Genomic DNA, 19412 nt, shown 5'->3' with positions numbered 1-19412 from the left:
GTAGCTACCGGTTTGATATCCAAACGGACTAGTTCACATGAAACATATTGATGTAGCCATGATAACCGAAAGGGTACATATATTTTATATGCGCAGAATTAAAATAGATTTTATGTTTCCTTATTTTCCAAGTTGTCAGTGGAGGGGAGCAGACAGAGGGGTCGGGGGATCGAGGGGAGGTGGGCAGACAGATCAAAGATCAAATAGGGAGCTGCCGTTTGAATCCAGCGGCAATTGTATCCCCGCCCTAGTCCTTAGAACGGGCATCGCTCGCTCAGAGTAACACATGACTAGCTTTGTACGTGGATTTTATGTGGATGTTGAACCACTTAACACCATACACTGTATGTACCGGTACATAGTAAGACAAATCGTGGAAATAGCCGGTCAACAAGCTGTGTTGCAATGTGACACGTTGTGAGCTTGTAGATCAGCTATTTCTTTATATACATTTTTTTACTTTTTAAATACTGACCTCCAGCTGTTTTGGAAAGAAGGTCAACGTCATTTTTAAAGAAAAACACCATGTACGTGCAGATGTGCCATTTCAAAACTTCACACGCCATCAGCAAGACAGTAGATTTTCAGGGGATTTGCAGAACATTGAGCTTGTAGATCAGCTATTTTTGCTATTTGTATGACCTTCTCTGACTTCAAAGTTTAAATCTACGTATGAAGGTGGATTCTGCTTTTCAATGGGAATGGAGTGGCTTCTTGCCCTTGGCGAGTTTGCAGGAAATGTTCAGGAAAAAATAGCAGTAAATACAGAAGAGTTGAAACGGAACATTTGCATGACCGTATGTTTCCCCTGCAGTCTGGCCTGACGCCCATCCACGTGGCAGCCTTCATGGGCCACGAGAACATCGTCAACGCCCTGACGCACCATGGAGCGTCTCCCAACACCACCAACGTGGTAGGTGGACAGTATAACACATCCTCTGCTCTGGCCCTTTACAATGGTTAATGGGTCACGTTAACGGGTACACATTATTGTGTATCATTATTTTATGCTTTAACTATTGAAAAACAGCAGATATACAAGCTCACAGCTGCGAGCTTGTAGATCTGCTATTTTTGAAGAAATCGTGAAAATTTGAATTTTTACCCGATTCGATAAGCGTCTTTTGAATCCTTCTAAGATTTTTTGAAAAAACCTATGTTTCTATGTCAGCAATCTGGCCAGCCATCGTCAAAGAAAAGGTCCTTTTCACTTAACTGGAGCTCAGTTAGTCTGTTCTTGAGAGACTACTCTGTCAGTGGTGCTCAAACCTTTTCATGTGAAGGACCCCCAAAATTATTTGTATTTGGCCACAGACCCGCATATCAAAATATTTTGTTCCAGGGCGCTGTGAGCTTGTATATCTGCTATTTTTCACAGGTTAAAGCATTCAATAATTCTAGGCCTAAATGGGTAAAACCTAATTTTAATAATCCTTCTGTTATGTTTCATTCTGGTAATGTTTCTTTTATGTATATGAGAAATGGTTTGATGAATGGTTTGATGACTGGTATACTGTCAAAAATACTTAAGCACTGATGTGATTAGCTAGCAGGATGCTGCCACTTTGAAAGTCATCACGTCACGTGTATCTATTTTAAACGTAGTTAAAAAGCCTACACTGTTGGATTGTTTGTTAAATTTGTGTGCGCGTGCGTGCGTATGTGTGTGTGTGTGTGTGTGGTGTGTCCAGCGAGGTGAGACGGCTCTTCACATGGCAGCCAGGGCAGGCCAGGCAGACGTGGTTCGATACCTGCTGCAGAACGGAGCCAAGGTGGAGATCAGAGCCAAGGTTAGAACACCCATAATCAATACCTCCTCTTACTTTATGAAGGCTTCTGAAACACTATTGTTTTTGTTGTTCTCATTCCGCCACGGTTTTGCTAATTCCCATAAGATCGTATAAAACCTCCAAGTCTGAGGCTAGGCCAAGATAGTCAAGTCCAAGTCAAGTCACAGTTTACTGCAGTGGTTCCCAAACCAGGTCGAGACCCAAAAGAGAGATTAGACGTTTGTCCAGGAACCAAAAACCAAAAAACCAGCAGATCTACAAGCACACAACGTGTCGCTTCGTGCCGTGTTGTGAACTTGTAGATCGCCTAATTTCAATACTTTTCAATTTTTCAATTTTTATATTTTTTTATTTATGTAATTTCTTAGATATGTTTGTTTTTTGTTTAAAAATGTATACAGTTATTTAAAAACATTTTATAAAAATAGTCCTTTGAAATATATATATATATATACATTTTTTAAATGTATATTTTTGAATAGTCGTGACCCATAAAGATTGGTCCATGACCCACAAATGGGTCCTGACCCACTGTTTGGCAAACACCGGGTTATTGTGACCCAAGTCAGACTTGAGTCCAAATCCTGGCCTCTGTGTGGGCAACAATAATCTCAACTTTCAACCCCCCCAAAAAAACAAAAAAAACAGAATGCCATCAAAAGGCATATAACGGGTACACATTATTGTGTATCATTATTTTATGCTTTAACTATTGAAAAATAGCAGATATACAAGCTCACAGCGCGGCACCGAGTGCCGCGCTGCAAGCTTGTAGATCTGCTATTTTTGAAAAATCGTGAAAATTAGAATTTTTACCCGATTCTATAAGCGTCTTTTGAATCCTTCTAAGATTTTTTGAATAAACCTATGTTTCTATGTCAGCAATCTGGCCAGCCATCGTCAAAGAAAAGGTCCTTTTCACTTAACTGGAGCTCAGTTAGTCTGTTCTTGAGAGACTACTATGTCAGTGGTGCTCAAACCTTTTCATGTGAAGGACCCCCAAAATGATATGTATTTGGCCACAGAATGCCATCAAAAGGCATATAATGTTCATGTATCACATTTTGACCCGCTCCCCTCCTGTTCCTGTCTCTCCAGGACGACCAGACTGCCCTGCACATCTCTAGTCGGCTGGGCAAGACGGACATCGTCCAGCAGCTGCTGCAGCGCGGAGCCTCGGCCAACGCTGCCACCACCTCGGGCTACACCCCCCTCCACCTGGCCGCCCGCGAGGGCCACCAGGACGTGGCCGCCATGCTGCTGGAGAACGGAGCGTCGCTCTCCTCTGCCACCAAGGTCAGCCTGGGTTATTGATTGATTGAAGAATTTATTAGAAGTTTGCAATAGAAAAAAGTACAGTTTCATGACAGTACAAATCACTGGTACAAGGTCAACTTTGAACTAAAAGGAGATCCTAGAAAGCCGAGGCTTATTTCCACAGGAACCACACTTTAAGTATCTCATATAACATTGAAAGACAGACGGATAGAACATAGTACTTTATCTAGGATAATATCAGTTTCAAAAGCATAACATCAAATACAAAGGCAGAAAAAAGAATAATAAAAAAGGGGGGGGCGGCATGGGGGCTTAGTCTATTTACAAGTCACGGGTAGCAGCTGTCTGAAGGTGACTTTTCATACCAATTTTGAAGGAGGCTAGGGATTTGCTCTCCTTTAGGGCTTGAGGAAGGGCGTTCCACATGTTGATGGTGTAGCAGGAGAACGAGTTAGAGCCTTGTTTAGTGTTAAATCTACGTCGATGATGATTAGTGGAGCTGCCTCTGATGTTGTGGTCGTGAACATCCTTGACCTTTAAGAAGTAGTTTGTCAGGTACATGGGAATCTTGGAGGTGTAGTGTATCTTGTACACCAGGCCCATTGCAAGATGCTGTACTCTGTCAGCTACTTTGAGCCATCCCACGCTTTCGTGGTGATGATCGGTAAGGTGGGTCAGAGGAGGGAGACCAAGCACAACCCTAATTAGTTTGTTTTGGGCTGTTTGAAGCTTTAACTTTAAGGCGGCTGGGGCGTTGCGATACCAGACAAGGACTCCGTAATCAATGAGGGACCCAATAAGAGCTCCTCCTAGTGTCTTTCGGGATTTAGTATTGATCAGCGGGGCAACCCTTTGCAAGAAGCGAATTCGTTGGTTGACTTTATTGATAACCTTGGTGGTAATTTTTTCACTGGATAGGTTAGCCTCCAGGATGCAACCCAGGTAGCAGATGTAGTTTTTTCTTGTGTGTTAGGACACACACAAGCAGGCACGTGCACATATCGTCGTTGTCGAGCGGAAACCTCGTATCTCCAAGTTTCAAATTTGTATGTTCTTTCGCAAAGTAAAGCCCTGCTTCATCATACAAGGCAGTCGCACAAAAGTAGTGAGAACAGCTGATCTACAAGCACACAACGCCTCGCGGTGCGAGGCGTTGTGTGCTTGTAGATCGGCTGTTTTCACTAATTTAAATCATTTTTAAAATGATAAATGCAAAACGAACGGTTTTGGACATACAAGGTTTCCACCCGACAACTACGATATAGACATCAAAGCGGGCTTGAGACCATGCCCCTTTATCTGTTTGTAAAAAGTGCCCTCTCCAGACCATGAATGCAGTTTTTACTATGGTGAAAGAAATGCAAATGCCCTCTTTCCATGCCATACCTGAAGGCAGCATTCAAGAGAATTGCCTTGTCCAAACTCTCCTGAACTTCTTATGCATCTTATGTTGAAAAAATTGCTCTCTGTGTAGAAATCCATGCCGTTACGCCACATCTCCAGTATTGACTTGATTATGCTTAGTTCAGTGAGGCTTCACGCAACGAAAAATGGCCGGCCTCCAAGCTTGGAGGTCTGCTATTTTCGATATTTCCTATATTTACTTGAACCCGCGACGCTCTGTTAGGCTACTTTGGAGCCTAGGTGCCAGGACCGTTTATTTTTGAGCGGTGGTAGACCGCTCCTATACGTGGCTGTGTGTGTGGGTATGCGTGCGTCCGTCCGTGTATGTAGCCTGAAGTGTATGTAGCCTGAGGAATGTGTAGCCTGAAGAATGTGTAGCCTGAAGAATGTGTAGCCTGAGTACCACTGAGTGACCAGAGAGGCTGCTATCAGTCTAGCCTGTGCATCAACTGCAATACACACACGCACATGTGCGCGCACACGCACGCGCGCGCACACACACACACACACACACACACACACACACACACACACACACACACACACACACACACACACACACACACCACTCACCCAGCAGTGCACAGCCTCCACCGCTCAGTTCACACGGGTGTGATTTTTGGAGCTGTGTGGAACACAAGCTCCCTATACGTGGCGGTGTGTGTCTGTCTGTCTGTCTGTCTGTCTGTCTGTCTGTCTGTCTGTCTGTCTGTATGTAGCCTCTGGTGTAGCCTGAGTACCCTGGGTGACCAGAGAGGTGCTGTTGAGTCTAGCCTGCCCTGAGCATCAACTGCAATACACACACACACACACACACACACACACACACACACACACACACACACACACACACACACACACACACACACACACACACACACACACACACACACACACACAGCTCCACTTCGAACAGAGGTTCGATTTTTTTAAATCAGTATAAAAATTATACACATCAAAATAATCAGTTTCATTGTTACCGTCATAATACCCACTAGGCATAAATGGGAGCAAAAATACCGTTCCCCGCAACTCATGGTGCTTGTCACATGTAAAAACAACAGACACATTAAAAAGAGGCAAAGACATTAAAACATTAAAAAGGAGAGAGAGCAGACAACATTGGGGGAAAAAGCTGCTGCAAGTGGCACGTGTAGATCGGCTATATCCAGCCAAGAGATTCGGTGTAAGGGTACCGTGGTCAATGAACATCACCTAGAACAAATAATCTGGTGCTGAATGGAATTTTGGAAATTGAAATGTCACAAGGATTATTACAATTCTGGAATTGTATCATAGGACGATAAAATATAATGGCACCATTTTAAATTGAATGTGAGTCACAGGCTGTACTTCCAAGGTGGCAATCTGAATCTCAAGGGGCTGTTCCTCCACACAACACATTGCTGGAGGGCCCTCTCTCTCCTTTTTTCTGTTTCCTGCATAAAAAAAAATACATATATTTTATTTCTAAGTATTTTAAAAAGTTGAAAATAAATAAATAAAATCACAACTTTTCATCATCGATTCAAAACAATTCCAACATTTTTCAAACGTATTTCATAAATAAAACGAGAAAATCGAATAATTTCCCTGCTTCTACCACTTCTACTGCCGCTTTCTTGCTCTGACTCGTACAGACGTTCTCTTTCACTCTCCCTGTCACACGAACCCACTCATACTGTACACCAGACATGCCCACGAGTCTCGTGATCACGAGTCGAGTCGAGTTAAGAGTCTTTGGGGGACGAGTCCGAGTCGAGTCTCGAGTCTTTGGGGGACGAGTCCGAGTCGAGTCGAGTCTCTTTCATCACAAGTCCGAGTCGAGTCACGAGTCTTTATATACATATACATATATATATTTATTTTTTTATAATTTTTTATAATGATCTAGCCTCCAGCTGGCAGCTGAAAAAGTTATATGGCGCATCATGATAACCCGGTACTCAGAGATACAGCTACAGCAGCATCCATGGCAGGCTAAATTAGGAAAGACACATGAATGTATGTAGTCTATACTCACAGTCACGCTACGGAGGCTCTTTAGTAACGTCCACGATTAATGGTCCAGGACATCCCCATAGTCAAATTCATACTGTAGCCTTGCATTGTGGTTTAAATCAATTTAATTATTTTATTATTATTAATTCATCCTTGCCACTTTGCGTCTTATCTTAATAGGCGCAGCTCATATTTACATATTGGCCTACATCAACGTGTTTGGGTAACCTATAAATCAAATCAAGTGCGCACTGCTGTGTCCTTAACCGACGCTCCAGTCTCGCCGCGGGTTCACATCGAACCCCCTGGTTGCCGCGGGACTAGCCGGGGCCACGAAAATAACTCAGCCTATACTGCGCTCAACTACAACCACGCACACCCCCACCCCAGTCACAATCATCTATCGCCAAAATAAAAGTCTGGGTTTCCGAGGCTACAATCATACAGACAGTAAAGTAAAGTAGCTTTGCATTATGGCCTAAGGTAGCCAGTTTCAGGAAAGGCACAATGTACTCACGTTGGCTGTTGAAGTTCCACAATTCTTCTTCCCAGGACTCAGGAGTAACGCATATTGTATATGTCCAATATGTCCCGTTCGAAAAGTGAACCTTTTTCATTTAATATCCATCTCTTCGTGCAATGGTCCAAAACAGAGCTGCAACTTTATCGCAAACCAACTACATAGATGGCTCGACGCATAACACGTGTGCATTGCCTACCCAACAAATCTGAGTTGCAAGTTATTAATCCACTGTGTCATGACACGTCTAGAGCTTATAGATCTGTTCTTTTGGAAACATATCCAACGACGCACGAGCGACAGTCAGAGTAGGAATAGTCTATATAGAAAAACGAAGCATTTAAGATTCCTGACCTGTAGCACCACTGTAACATTACTGGGCATGGTGGCATAACTTCACGTTAATGCTTTGAACAATAATTACGTGGGGTTAATAAGCAGCTGGTGGAATTGACATCAAGATGAAGAGAACAGCGCACCGGAGAGAAAAAAGTGAAAACCCGACGCTAGAAAAGCACTGTCTCACGGAAAATCCTATCATCTTATCACACTCACTGCTGAAACAACATCCATGTCAGTACCATTTATCTCCACTAGCAGGCTCTGCTCTTCTGTTTCCACCAACATCCACAGAGATCATCTCTCCTTGCAGTTTTCTGCCATGAAACTAGGCATCAGTTAGTCGGTACACGGCTGTAACCCTAAACAAAATTCCCATTGGTGGTTCGCTTGTTCTGTCATATGAGCCATCAGATCCATGCACTTCTCCTTTCCTATCCTAACATATACAAACGAAAAGTGCAGGCGCGGTACATGGTACACCCGCCATGTCATCTCACCCAGGACAGTGTGGGTGTTAGTGTTTGCTGAGTAATTTAAAGCGTTTCTTTTTTCTTTTCAGGAACATTTTTTCGTATACATTCAGTAAACCATGAACAGATAATGTCACCATGACAATAGAGCTCATTTTCTGGTGCTTCCACGTGTGGTTAATTGCATCACACCAAGGTCAGAAAGACCACTGGGAGCTGGATGTGTGTGTGTGTGTGTGTGTGTGTGTGTGTGTGTGTGTGTGTGTGTGTGTGTGTGTGTGTGTGTGTGTGTGTGTGTGTGTGTGTGTGTGTGTGTGTGTGTGTGTGTGTGTGTGTGTCTGCGTGCGTGCGTGCGTGCGTGCGTGCGTGCGTGCGTGCGTGTAATGTGCACGTGCGTGCATACTGTATACCTGCATGTGTGTGCGTAGGTGCACGCGTGGGTGCTTGCTTGCTTGCTTGCATGCATGCGTGCATGCATACTGTACGTGTGTCTGCGTGTGAGTGTGCGCATGAGTGTGCGTGTGTTCTATTACTGGGGGCTATCCTTGAAGGTGACCTCAAAGATTAATGAAGGGTAAACCCCATGGTGTTACTGTCTCTCTCTCTCTCTCTCTCTCTCTCTCTCTCTCTCTCTCTCTCTCTCTCTCTCTCTCTCTCTCTCTCTCTCTCTCTCTCTGCATCTTTAGGGACGTAGCCTAAGTCAGCTGTCCTGGGGGATGATGTCATGGTACAGAGAGAGAGAAAGTATATAATTTCAAGGGAATTAGGAGAGAGAACCTATACTGTTTCTGTGTTGTTTTACAGATTGTACGCCATGACGTACGTCAGTATCATTTCAGTGCCCCACATCCTTACACAGGAACTATAAAACATTTTAGACCTTTTTAGACTGCGTATAACTGTTATCACTCTGTAATAAACGAGGTCAAGTGTTTCGGTGTGAAATGAGAGGTTTATTTTTATATCTGTGAGAGACTTGCTGCATGCCTGAGGAAAATAGTGCCTCGGCTTCTCACACATGAGATATGAAGCCAAAATTAACATGATCACATTGTACGACAGCCATTTATAGATATGGAATATGTTGGGGAATGCAGGACACAGTGTTATCTCAGGGCACTGTATGCCATAAAGCAAAACCCATGCATTTCATACTGCCTGAGAAGATGATGAGTCTTTTTTTCTTCTTCTTTTATTCTGGGAGAATACAATGTTTTTACTGTTTCATATTTACCGTCTAAAGTCAGGCCAAGCACTATTAATACTTTGCCAGAACATAATTTCTCCTGCTGAAACTCCCTGCCAGCCTTGTGATGAAAATGTTATGGTTGTTGTGTTAATTCTCGCTTTGCCTCAGAAGATTTCTTGCAATGTCTCATAACCTTAAATGTCTAGCACCCTTGGGTATTTTAGCCTTTCGCCATTTGATGAAACCTTTCAAGACCGTCATAAAGCTTGTCAAATACATTTTACAACAATTCAATGTGAACTTAATGGTGTTAATGGGCGCCATCTACCAGTACATAAACCTTCATTGAACGTTTCTGTAAAAAAGATGGGGAAATACCAGAGAACAAGAAATGCTAAACATGAGAGTGTGAGGTGCGTGACATTGACAGCAGCAGTATGATCCACAGATACATAGTTAAGTCAACAAAGGCAAACATGTCTACCATGATAATCAAGGCAATAATAACTAAGACAACGGTCTCTCTCTGTGTCTGTCTCTCGTTGATGATGTGTCTCCCCTTTGTGCTCAACAGAAAGGGTTCAGTCCTCTGCACGTGGCAGCCAAGTATGGCAAGATGGAGGTTGCCAGCCTGCTCCTACAGAAGAGAGCTGCCCCCGATGCTGCTGGGAAGGTGAGTTGTCTGGAGAGGGTGGTGGAGAGCCACACAACACACTGGTGGAGAGAGTTTCTTATTCTCTCTACAAACATCTGAGGATGTTTTCAGACGATTGCTGCTCCCGATGAACTTTGAGTCGTCTAAAGAGGGAGGTGGAGACAGGGGCACAACACACATTTAAATACTGTATATACAGTATATCGTCGTTGTCGGGTGAAATCCCTGTATGTCCAAAACCGTTTGTTTTGCATTTATCATTTAAAAAATGTTTAAACTAGTGAAAACAGCCGATCTACAAGCACACAACGCCTTGCGGTGCGAGGCGTTGTGTTCTTATAGATCAGCTGTTTTCACTACTTTTGTGTGACGGCCTTGTGTGATGAAGCAGTGCTTCACTTTGCGAAAAAACATACACATTTGGAACTTGGAGATACGAGGTTTCTGCCCAACAGTGACGATATATATACTGTATATAAATATATGCTAAGTTACCTACGGTACCTTTCCCCCAAACCACCACGAAGCTGAGTAGTAAAGTGCCGTGGACAAGAGTACCGTAGGTCACAGAACCGGTATCTTTAATGTACATTCTGGATTAGAACAATTTAGAGAGATAGGTACATGTACACTATTGTATACTTACATAACGTAGAAGGGTGCATGGCTCTCTGAGCACTCCCAACAACAATGGCTTCCTGACTGAGTGAGAGAGACATGATGCCTGAGACATGATGATTGATTTAATCACGATATGGGTAATTACACAACCACAGTACTGGTACATTTACCATGTCCTGGTTGCATATTCATCCACTGGTAATTCTTTCAGCTTGTCCCACTGGCCTGCTAAGCTTTTCAGCTCTGACTGCAGGTTAACTGTTGCCCTATTATTAGGAAGAGAACTGGTTCAGATGAGGCTGAATTCTTGTGTATCCAGAAATGACAAGTCTGCATAAAGAGTGCCATGTGTATGAAATCTTCCGTGAATGAGCTCAAGTTGTTGTATCTTCAATTCATAGACTCCCGCTGCATCCATCATGACCTGAGTCATCTCTCCTGGCATGTTTTTCTTCTCCTTGTTTTGTTTCTGTGGCAGTCTTGCCTCCATGTTTGTTTTGACATCCTGTTCCGTGTTTTTTACCATTTACCATGTAGCTTTTCAAATGATCCAATAATTCAATATTCTGAATTATCTATTGCTAGCTCAACAACCTGGCTTGACTAGACATACAGTAAGGAGAGAGAGATGATTACAATCAATTGGTTGTGCTATGAAAGGTACAAAATGGTTTTGGTTATTGTCATATTCCTGATTAGGACTTTTAGGTGGACATCTAGAACAAATTGTAACCCATACAAACTGATATTCCTTGTATCAAGAGCTCTGCCAGAGTCAAAACATGGCCTACTTTATATATGAGAGAGAGAGAGAGAGAGAGAGAGAGAGAGAGAGAGAGAGAGAGAGAGAGAGAGAGAGAGACAGAGAGAGTTTTACATTTGAAGGGCCAATCAAAAAGGGGGCCATCAAAAAAGTGTACTCAGTGTAGTACGCAGTGTACCAGGGGCGTCTGTCTGTCCCTTCCCTACAATAACCTTGCCAACGCTCCAAGCGTCCTAGACTCTTTCTACCTCCTGGCTCCCAAGCTGTGGAATGACCTCAGTCAGGACTGCAGACTCACTCCCCATTTTACACTGTAGTCTGAAAACTCACCTTTTCATGCTCTACCTCACACCCTATCACTCCTCTTTTCTTGTATGTCATTTGTCTATATTTTGATAGCCGCTACTTACGTACCCTATGCAGGTGTTCACATACTGTATGTTATGTTATTTAGATATACATACACATTGATTGCTTGACCACACATGTGTGCAATTCTACTTAGCGTGCTGTTTAGAGAGATGCTAGACTTTATGTTTACTTGCAACTTATGTGAACCTTTATCATGTATTTGTTGACTAGGTGTCATGCCATTTACTCTGATCTTGCAAAAGTCACTCTAGCTTAGAAAAGAAAAGAGTATAGTCAGACTAGATTTTCCACCATTTTACTCCTATGGATTTTGTTCAAAATACTTATTATGTCTGGAGTGATGACGATGTATCAGTCAGATTTGTCATATTCCATTCCGTTTGGCTATGATTGACTGTGATTGAATTGTGTGGGCTCTGGGAAGCAAACCCGGCGTGGTGGAGATATGTGCTCTGAGGATCGCGCTTTTCATGTATCAATTAAACATTTGAAATTAAATTATATATCAGCCCCAAGGTACAGTACTTCCAAGGTGTGATGGCCTACCCACACACCTTGGACGGTGTCCAGGTTTGTCAGATTACCAATGCAGTGCTAGGAAGAGGATGTCACTTTGATAAAGCTTGGTGAGGAGTGAGGAGTGGTTGACCACACATCCGCCAGAGGGGGAAGTTGGACTTATTCCAGCTCCTTTCTAGATATTATGGTCGTAAATCATACCACAGGCCCCTCTGTCATCAAAGGGGTCTTGAGCCCCTGCCCTTTTAACCGTCTGTAAAAGGTGCCCTCTCCAGACGATGCATTGCAGTTTGTACTATGGTGAAAGAAATTCAAATGTCCCCTTGCATGCCATACCTGAAGGCAGCATTCAAGAGAATGTCCTTGTCCAAACTCTCCTGAACTTCAATGCAGCATCTTATGTTGAAAGAATTGCCCTCTCTGTGTAGAAATCCATGCCGTTACGCCACATGTCCAGTATTGACTCTATTATGCTTAGTTCAGTGTGGTATCACGCATCGAAAATAGCCGACCTCCAAGCTCACTGCGACGCGTTGTGAGCTTGAAGGTCTGCTATTTTCAATATTTCCACTAAAAGGCCCTTTTCAGCCCCTGCCTCTCTAACATTCTCTGCACGTTCCTGTCTGGCTTGGTCCAAGCTGTCTCTCGGAAAGTAAACAGAACTCTGTTTTTAGCACAGTATTTTGAATTGCAGCTGGACTGAGTGCGGGGTGGCGGTGGGGTAGAGGGGAACAGGACTTCTCCTGAGACAAAGCAGTCAACAGATGCCTGTCCTCTTGTCCAAGCTTCCGCTCTTATTCTCACCATGACGTCCACTCATTCCACCTCCACACGCACACACATGTACAAATCCATTATGTTCAGAGCCACACAAACACACAAAGGCACACAACCATACTCACAAAAAGTCCTCTTGGCGCTGATTATGGTGTGAGCTCAGTGGTTTGTGTGTGTGTGTGTGTGTGTGTGTGTGCGTGCGCGCGCGCGCGCGAGTGTGTGTTGTGTGTGTGTGTGTGTGTGTGTGTGTGTGTGTGTGTGTGCCCGCGCATGTGTGCGTATGTGCTGCCATCTGAGAACATTTAACTTAATGACAGGCAGGTATGATAATGAAGCTTCTACAATGCTCAGCGGTGTCAGGCAAAAATCAGTCCCCCTTCCAATACTGTGTGTACAGACTAAAGGTGAAATGCTCCCTCTTCCTCGCATTTAAATCAAATCACACAGCATGAAACGGTGGTTTGGGTTTCTTCTCGCTGGCAGTGGAGGAAAAGGTACTCACATTTCTATCTTTTATAAAAGTATCAATACTGCCATGTAGAAATACTCTGTTAGGCTGCACCCACACCAAAGTACCTACAGTATGAGAGTGGATTTCCCATTCCGCCAATGCGTTGAACGCAAGAATGGAGCGTTTTTTGCAGAAATCCTCTAATGGCATGAAACCGCTTCATTCTCATTGAAATGCATTGGTGGAATGGGGAATCCGCTCTCATAGGTACTTTGGTGTGGGTGCAGCCTTACAAGTAGTCCAGAATTAAAAATGTGCTTAAAAAAAGTTAAAGTTAAAAAGTATTGATAATATCAATCAAAATGTACTTAAAGTACCAAAAGTAAAAGTACTGTTTGTGCAGAATGTCCCATTTCAAGTTTTCAAATGTATAAAAATCTTTTGAAAATAGATTGGTTAATTTGAAATGGACGAAATCTATATAGGGCTGAAGTGTGTTTTGTAATAATAATCCAGATCTGCAAAGTAACTACAGGTAGTACTGTAACTAAAGTGTTCAAATAAATGTAGTGGAGTACCTCAAAATGTTACTTTACACCACTTAATTTCTGGACAGTTTGGTCTCCCCGGTAACGGACCTTTCACAGCGGGAAGTCTGGGAACATTCAGGTGATCGTCTCACCTCTTCAGCATATCAGCAGAATTCCTGCTGCTTCATCAAGAATATAGCAGGGTATTTACTGTAGGAGACGCAGAGGCGTCAATTGGGTATGGGCAGGTATGGCAGCTGACATGCTGTACCTTGGCTACAGGAAAAAAAATGTACTTCTTAAAATAAATTCATCTTGCCTGTTGCTAAATTATGGCAACATGACTGGTGTCTTACAAGACACCAGTCATGTTGCCATACCTTAGCTTTTGCTGAACTGACGCCACTGAGGAGACGACACTTTGGAGGACTCTCAAGGGTCCAGAGCACGTCTTTTTGCCACTGCCACCTCCTCTACGTAGCATGGAAAATACTGAAGCATTATTTAAAGGTTCTCACGGATATATTATATTTTTTTGTGGCCGTTGTTAGAGCAGTGTGGCTGTCTCAGATACCTTGCGTACCTTGAAATGTGAATGGTCTGTGTCTGAACCCAGCTCATGTGCTTTGTTGGAGCTCTATTAAAATCCACAGCAGTAATGTCTCTACACTGTACAATGCTCATTTTTAATTCATCCATGTGCAGTAATTCATCCATGTGCAGCTCAGATAAATGGAACCAAACGGAACCCTATGGGTCTATATCTGGAATCCACTTTTACACTCTCAGAGTTAAATTAACACAGGAAGGTTTTACTGCTATCTCTCTACACGTGAGCTCTCCTCGATATGTGAGCATGCTGGTGTTCTGTTGACCCCTACTAAAGTACCCAACAACATCTAACCCAAACATCCATCTCCCTCCACGTCCTTGTGTTCTATTGTAACCGTGCTTTCGCTTCACACATTGGTGTGTGTGTGTGTATGTGTGTGTGTGTGTGTGTGTGTGTGTGTGTGAGAGAGTGTGTGTTGTGTTTGTGGGTGTCTGCACTGTGGGTTTGTGTATGTGCCCCTCCCAGTGACCTCAGCTTTCTCTAATGTGGTGTTGTGTGTTGCATGCGTTTGTGTGTGTGTGCGTGTGTGTGCGTGCGTGTATGTGTGGTGTGTATGTGTGTGTGTGTGTGTGGCTGTTTTAGAGTGGGCTAACTCCACTGCATGTAGCTGCCCACTACGATAATCAGAGAGTGGCTCTGCTGCTGCTGGATCAGGGGGCTTCACCACACGCTGCTGCTAAGGTATATACTGTATGTGTGTGCACGCGCGCGCGCACACACACACACACACACACACACACACACACACACACACACACACACACACACACACACACACACACACACACACACACACACAAAGCACACAAAGCACACAAAGCACACAAAGCACACACTCAAAGCACATGACAACATTTCCATCACTTTGCTGCTTGCACCTGCATGCGTGAGTGACAAATATTAAATAAATCCCCTATTCATTCTTGTTTTCAAAACACATATTCAAATATGCTCATGCATGCTAAGTTAACATACATACAATCATGCATGTAAACATACGTATGCACACACACACACCACACATACGCGAGGAGTGGATTCGGAGCAGGTTATTGTAATAGATTCACGGCCCTCGCAGCTTGGGAGCTTTTGGCTAAGCACCCCTCGGACCGCGCGGAGGTGACTAAAGTCGTGGGGAAGAAGATTTGCGATTCTGTCCCTACCCGGATGTAACTCGGACGGCGCTGAGTCGGCTCAAGCGGACTTTGCAACGATCGACACGGCGACTCGCTCGCTTTAGCTCGCTCGGCGTTGTCTTACGTGGCTCAAGTCCGTTTGAGACAGAGCGCCTCCGTCGTCTCCACCAGCCAAGAGCTCCCAACAGTCCCAAGCCACGAGGGGCGTGAACCTATTACAATAACTTGCTCCGAATCCACTCCTCGCCACCCACGCACACACACTCTCACTCACATACGTATGTAGCCCCATCTGTGACTGCACCCACTCAGTCACATACTGTAGCGTTGCCATCCAGGATTAAACAACTGTTTATATCGTTTTTGTTTTGGTTGTGACAGCCAGTGGAGAATTTCCAATTCCAAAACCTCTGAACCACGCTCTTTTTCGGTGCCACACAACTGCTGCTGATCGGGAGGGCGCTTCTGTGTGAAATTCTACACAGGCTGTCAGAGAAATTGATTTAAACAGTTGGTTCACAGTGGAGTGTCATTTCACCACTGCGTTTTTACTACAGACCCGGACACGGACCATGTCAGTACCTTAGGATTTGTGATACTACGTTGACAAATAGGTGAAAAATACCTCTATTCGCACGGCACCCCAGTCCTGGATGGCAACACCGATTCCTAAGCTACAGAGATGGGTTAGGTCACAGATGGGGTTTCAACACAAACATACACTCGTCTCGTTCAAACGCACATAATGTACATCAATATGCAAGCAAAGCTTCACTCCATTACCAATTCTCATCTGTATGTGTTCAGTACTTTTTTAACAATAAACCCATTCTGCTCACCTTCTACTGTATCTTGTATCATCTGTACTAATCTTTGCCATTGTAAGTAAACCTATGGCCATGTCTATTGTCTGTGCAATGTTTCTCTGTCAAAATCCTTGCCAGAGGAGTTGGAACGTACCGGTAGCTCAAACTCCCAATGACTCAATACAAAGCAACTGAGACAAAAACATGAGAACTGACGTCTCACTAGTGATATAGTGATATGTGATATGTGTGTGTGTGTGTGTGCGCGCACACGTGCGCGTGCGCGCGTGTGCGTGTATGCGTGTGTGTATTTTTCCCAAAGCCAGTCACTCACACACAATAAAAAAACATTGGTCAGTTGTGGTTTGTTCCTCTGTCGTAAAGTATGCTCCCAATATAAAGGCATGGTTACTCAGTTAACTGCACTTGTTGATATATATGTCAGACCACTGTCAGTGTTTGACTTATGGTCAGTGTGGTTTCACGAGCCTCCTGCTAGACTTTTGGATCTCTGTCCCAAACATCTATAGATTCACTAGAGTGGTCTCCATAAAGAAACCATTTTTAATCTCTCAGAGTTAATGTAACTGAGGATTTTATTGTAGTGTGCACCCACCAGCACGTTTTTGTTCTGGTCATTATAGTTGTCTGTGGCTCAGCCATAGGCATAGGGTTGCTTTTTCACTGCACAGGCTCATCTCGACTACTTTACTTGCTTTTGGTACCAGTTACTTTGTTTTCCACTGCAGATAGTCCCACCTCAGTGTAGCTGGTTGTCAAACAAGATTTCACCTATACAGACCAACAAAAGCAGTTTCTGATAACATTTTAGATGAGAAATTGGCCAATATTGATTACTTTGCAATGGCTGGTTTAAACGTTTGTTGACAATATTTGGAAGCTCCCTTGCCATTAGAGGGGAGTCCGTTGTGACGCAATGAAGCTAGTGGTGATAGTATTCTGCAGTGTTTTAACTGCAGACTATTCGGTCAACTCAACTAGGAGTCTCTCTTTTTTTGGTATCGCCTCAAAGTACCAGGTACCAGGCACTATCCACGACCTTTGCCTGATGGAAAACTAAACAAATTGAGCTGGAACCATCTAGTGGGAAAGTACCATTATAAAGCTGTCTTCCTGGGAGGGGGAAAGAAAAGCTCTTGTTACATTTCTCTTTTGCCTACTGTCTCCGTCACTACTCTCCTCTAATGCTCTGCCTCCCTCTGCATTTGTCTCCCTTCTGAATCCTTGCTACACTCTTTGTCATTCTGTCACATACACTCTCTCTCACTCTCTCTCTCTCCCTCCCTCCCTCCCTCTCACTCTCTCTTTCGGCTTGCCTCCCTATAAATCGTTTTATTTGGCCTCGGACAGTGTTGTTGGTCTAATTTTAGTCCTTTGAAAACGTGATCAATCCATTAATAAATAGGTTGTTGAGAACACTTTTCACACACACACACACACACACACACACACACACACACACACACACACACACACACGCACACACACACACAAATGCATACATGCACACACGCATGCACGCAAGCACATAAGCACAAAGTGCACACACGCATGCACGCAAGCACATAAGCACAAAGTGGCCTTCAGGGCTGTCTAGGAGTTTAAATAAAGCCCCCTTACAGTGTCCTATATATATGACCAAAGGACACAAGCGAAAGGTTCCCAGTGTAATGCCTTGAAATGGTCCCTGACAGCAGAATGCTAGCCTGATAAACCATACCCCTCTTTAATGTCCTCTCCATGGTGAATGGACCAGGAATGTTGGGGTGTACATGATGCATGCTCCCCTTCCTGTCCAAAAGAAGTCCCTCTTACTCTTTGTTCCTGTGTCCCCAGGGGTGTCGCACCAAATTCTGGGCCCTGGGTACTTTAACTATTGAGAAATAGCTGATAGGCTCACAGCACAGCACTGAGTGCCGTGCTGCAAGCTTGTAGATCTGCTATTTTTGAAAAAGCGTGAACATTTGTGCAAATCTTTGAATATCTTTTTGAAAAACCTAAGGTATGTTTCTATGTCAGTGGTGCTCAAACTTTTTCATGTGAAGGACCCCCAAAATGATATGTATTTGGCTACGGACCCCCATCACAAAATATTTAGTTCCATGGACCCCCAGAAGCAGAATTTGAGTTACAAATGTTTGCTTAAAAAAAAGAAGAAAACAAATATATATTCAAAGATTTGACCACATTTTCACGACTTAAGTGCCGCACTGCGAGCTTGTAGATCTGCTATTTTTCAATAGCTAAAGTATAAAATAATGAAGGCCCCTCCACCTTGGGCCCTAGTACCTCAGTCCCACGTTCCCCCCCTTGTGACGCCCCTGCCTGTGTACCCTGTCTCTCCTCCCGACCGTCCTACATGTTGTTGTTAAATGTGTTGAATAAGAGGGATGGGATAAGAAGATGGCTGGAGATATTGGAGAGTTTCTCACCCATAGACACCTATGGGATTGTATAAGACAGACTGACTGAACAGACTGAACCAGGTTAACAGTTTGCATTAATATCGCTGTGTGTGTACCAATATGCAGATTGTGTTTTGTCCTACATTAGAATAGAATAGAATAGAATAGAATAGAATAGAATAGAATAGAATAGAATACCCGGCTAATTTACAACAACCCGCAACAGTACACACAATGGAGCAAGTCAAATGGAAAATCTGCCTTCGCCACACAACACCCAGCGTGGTATAGCCAGCTAATTCAGAATACAATAAAACGGGACACGTAAAAAACAAATGGCGGAAAAAGAAAACAAGAACACGTCAGCAATCCCTTCATGTTCCTGTTCTTTCTCTCTCTCTCTCTCTCTCTCTCTCTCTCTTTCTCTCTCTATCTCTCTCTCCCTCTCTCTCTCTCTCTCTCTCTCTCTCTCTCTCTCTCTCTCTCTCTCTCTCTCTCTCTCTCTCTCTCTCTCTCTCTCTCTGTCCCAGAACGGCTACACGCCGCTCCACATCGCTGCCAAGAAGAACCAGATGGACATTGGGACCACGCTGCTGGAGTACGGTGCTGATACCAACGCGGTGACGCGGCAAGGCATCAGCCCCGTTCACCTGGCGGCACAGGAAGGCAGCGTGGACCTGGTGTCTCTGCTGCTGGCCAAGAACGCCAACGTCAACATGTGCAATAAGGTCGGCAGGCACACAGTACAC

The 19412-nt window shown here is 43.9% G+C and overlaps 1 protein-coding gene across 1 annotated transcript in view; it reads left to right on the top strand.

The window, feature by feature from the left end:
* The window catches only part of LOC308297289 (ankyrin-3-like), a gene marked incomplete at both ends in the record, with an annotated part of 206468 nt that overhangs the window by 113948 nt on the left and 73108 nt on the right, over positions 1-19412 (top strand). Inside the window, 6 exons of the mRNA XM_080740702.1 lie at positions 815-913; positions 1692-1790; positions 2889-3086; positions 9569-9667; positions 14878-14976; positions 19194-19391. Coding sequence (XP_080596828.1) covers positions 815-913; positions 1692-1790; positions 2889-3086; positions 9569-9667; positions 14878-14976; positions 19194-19391 — 792 coding nt within the window. The remainder of the gene's footprint in view (positions 1-814; positions 914-1691; positions 1791-2888; positions 3087-9568; positions 9668-14877; positions 14977-19193; positions 19392-19412) is intronic.

This window comes from Nannobrachium achirus (genome assembly GCF_963921795.1).
Source record: "Nannobrachium achirus genome assembly, chromosome: 13".
NCBI lineage: Eukaryota > Metazoa > Chordata > Actinopteri > Myctophiformes > Myctophidae > Nannobrachium > Nannobrachium achirus.
This window is presented reverse-complemented; position numbering and strand designations above follow the sequence as displayed.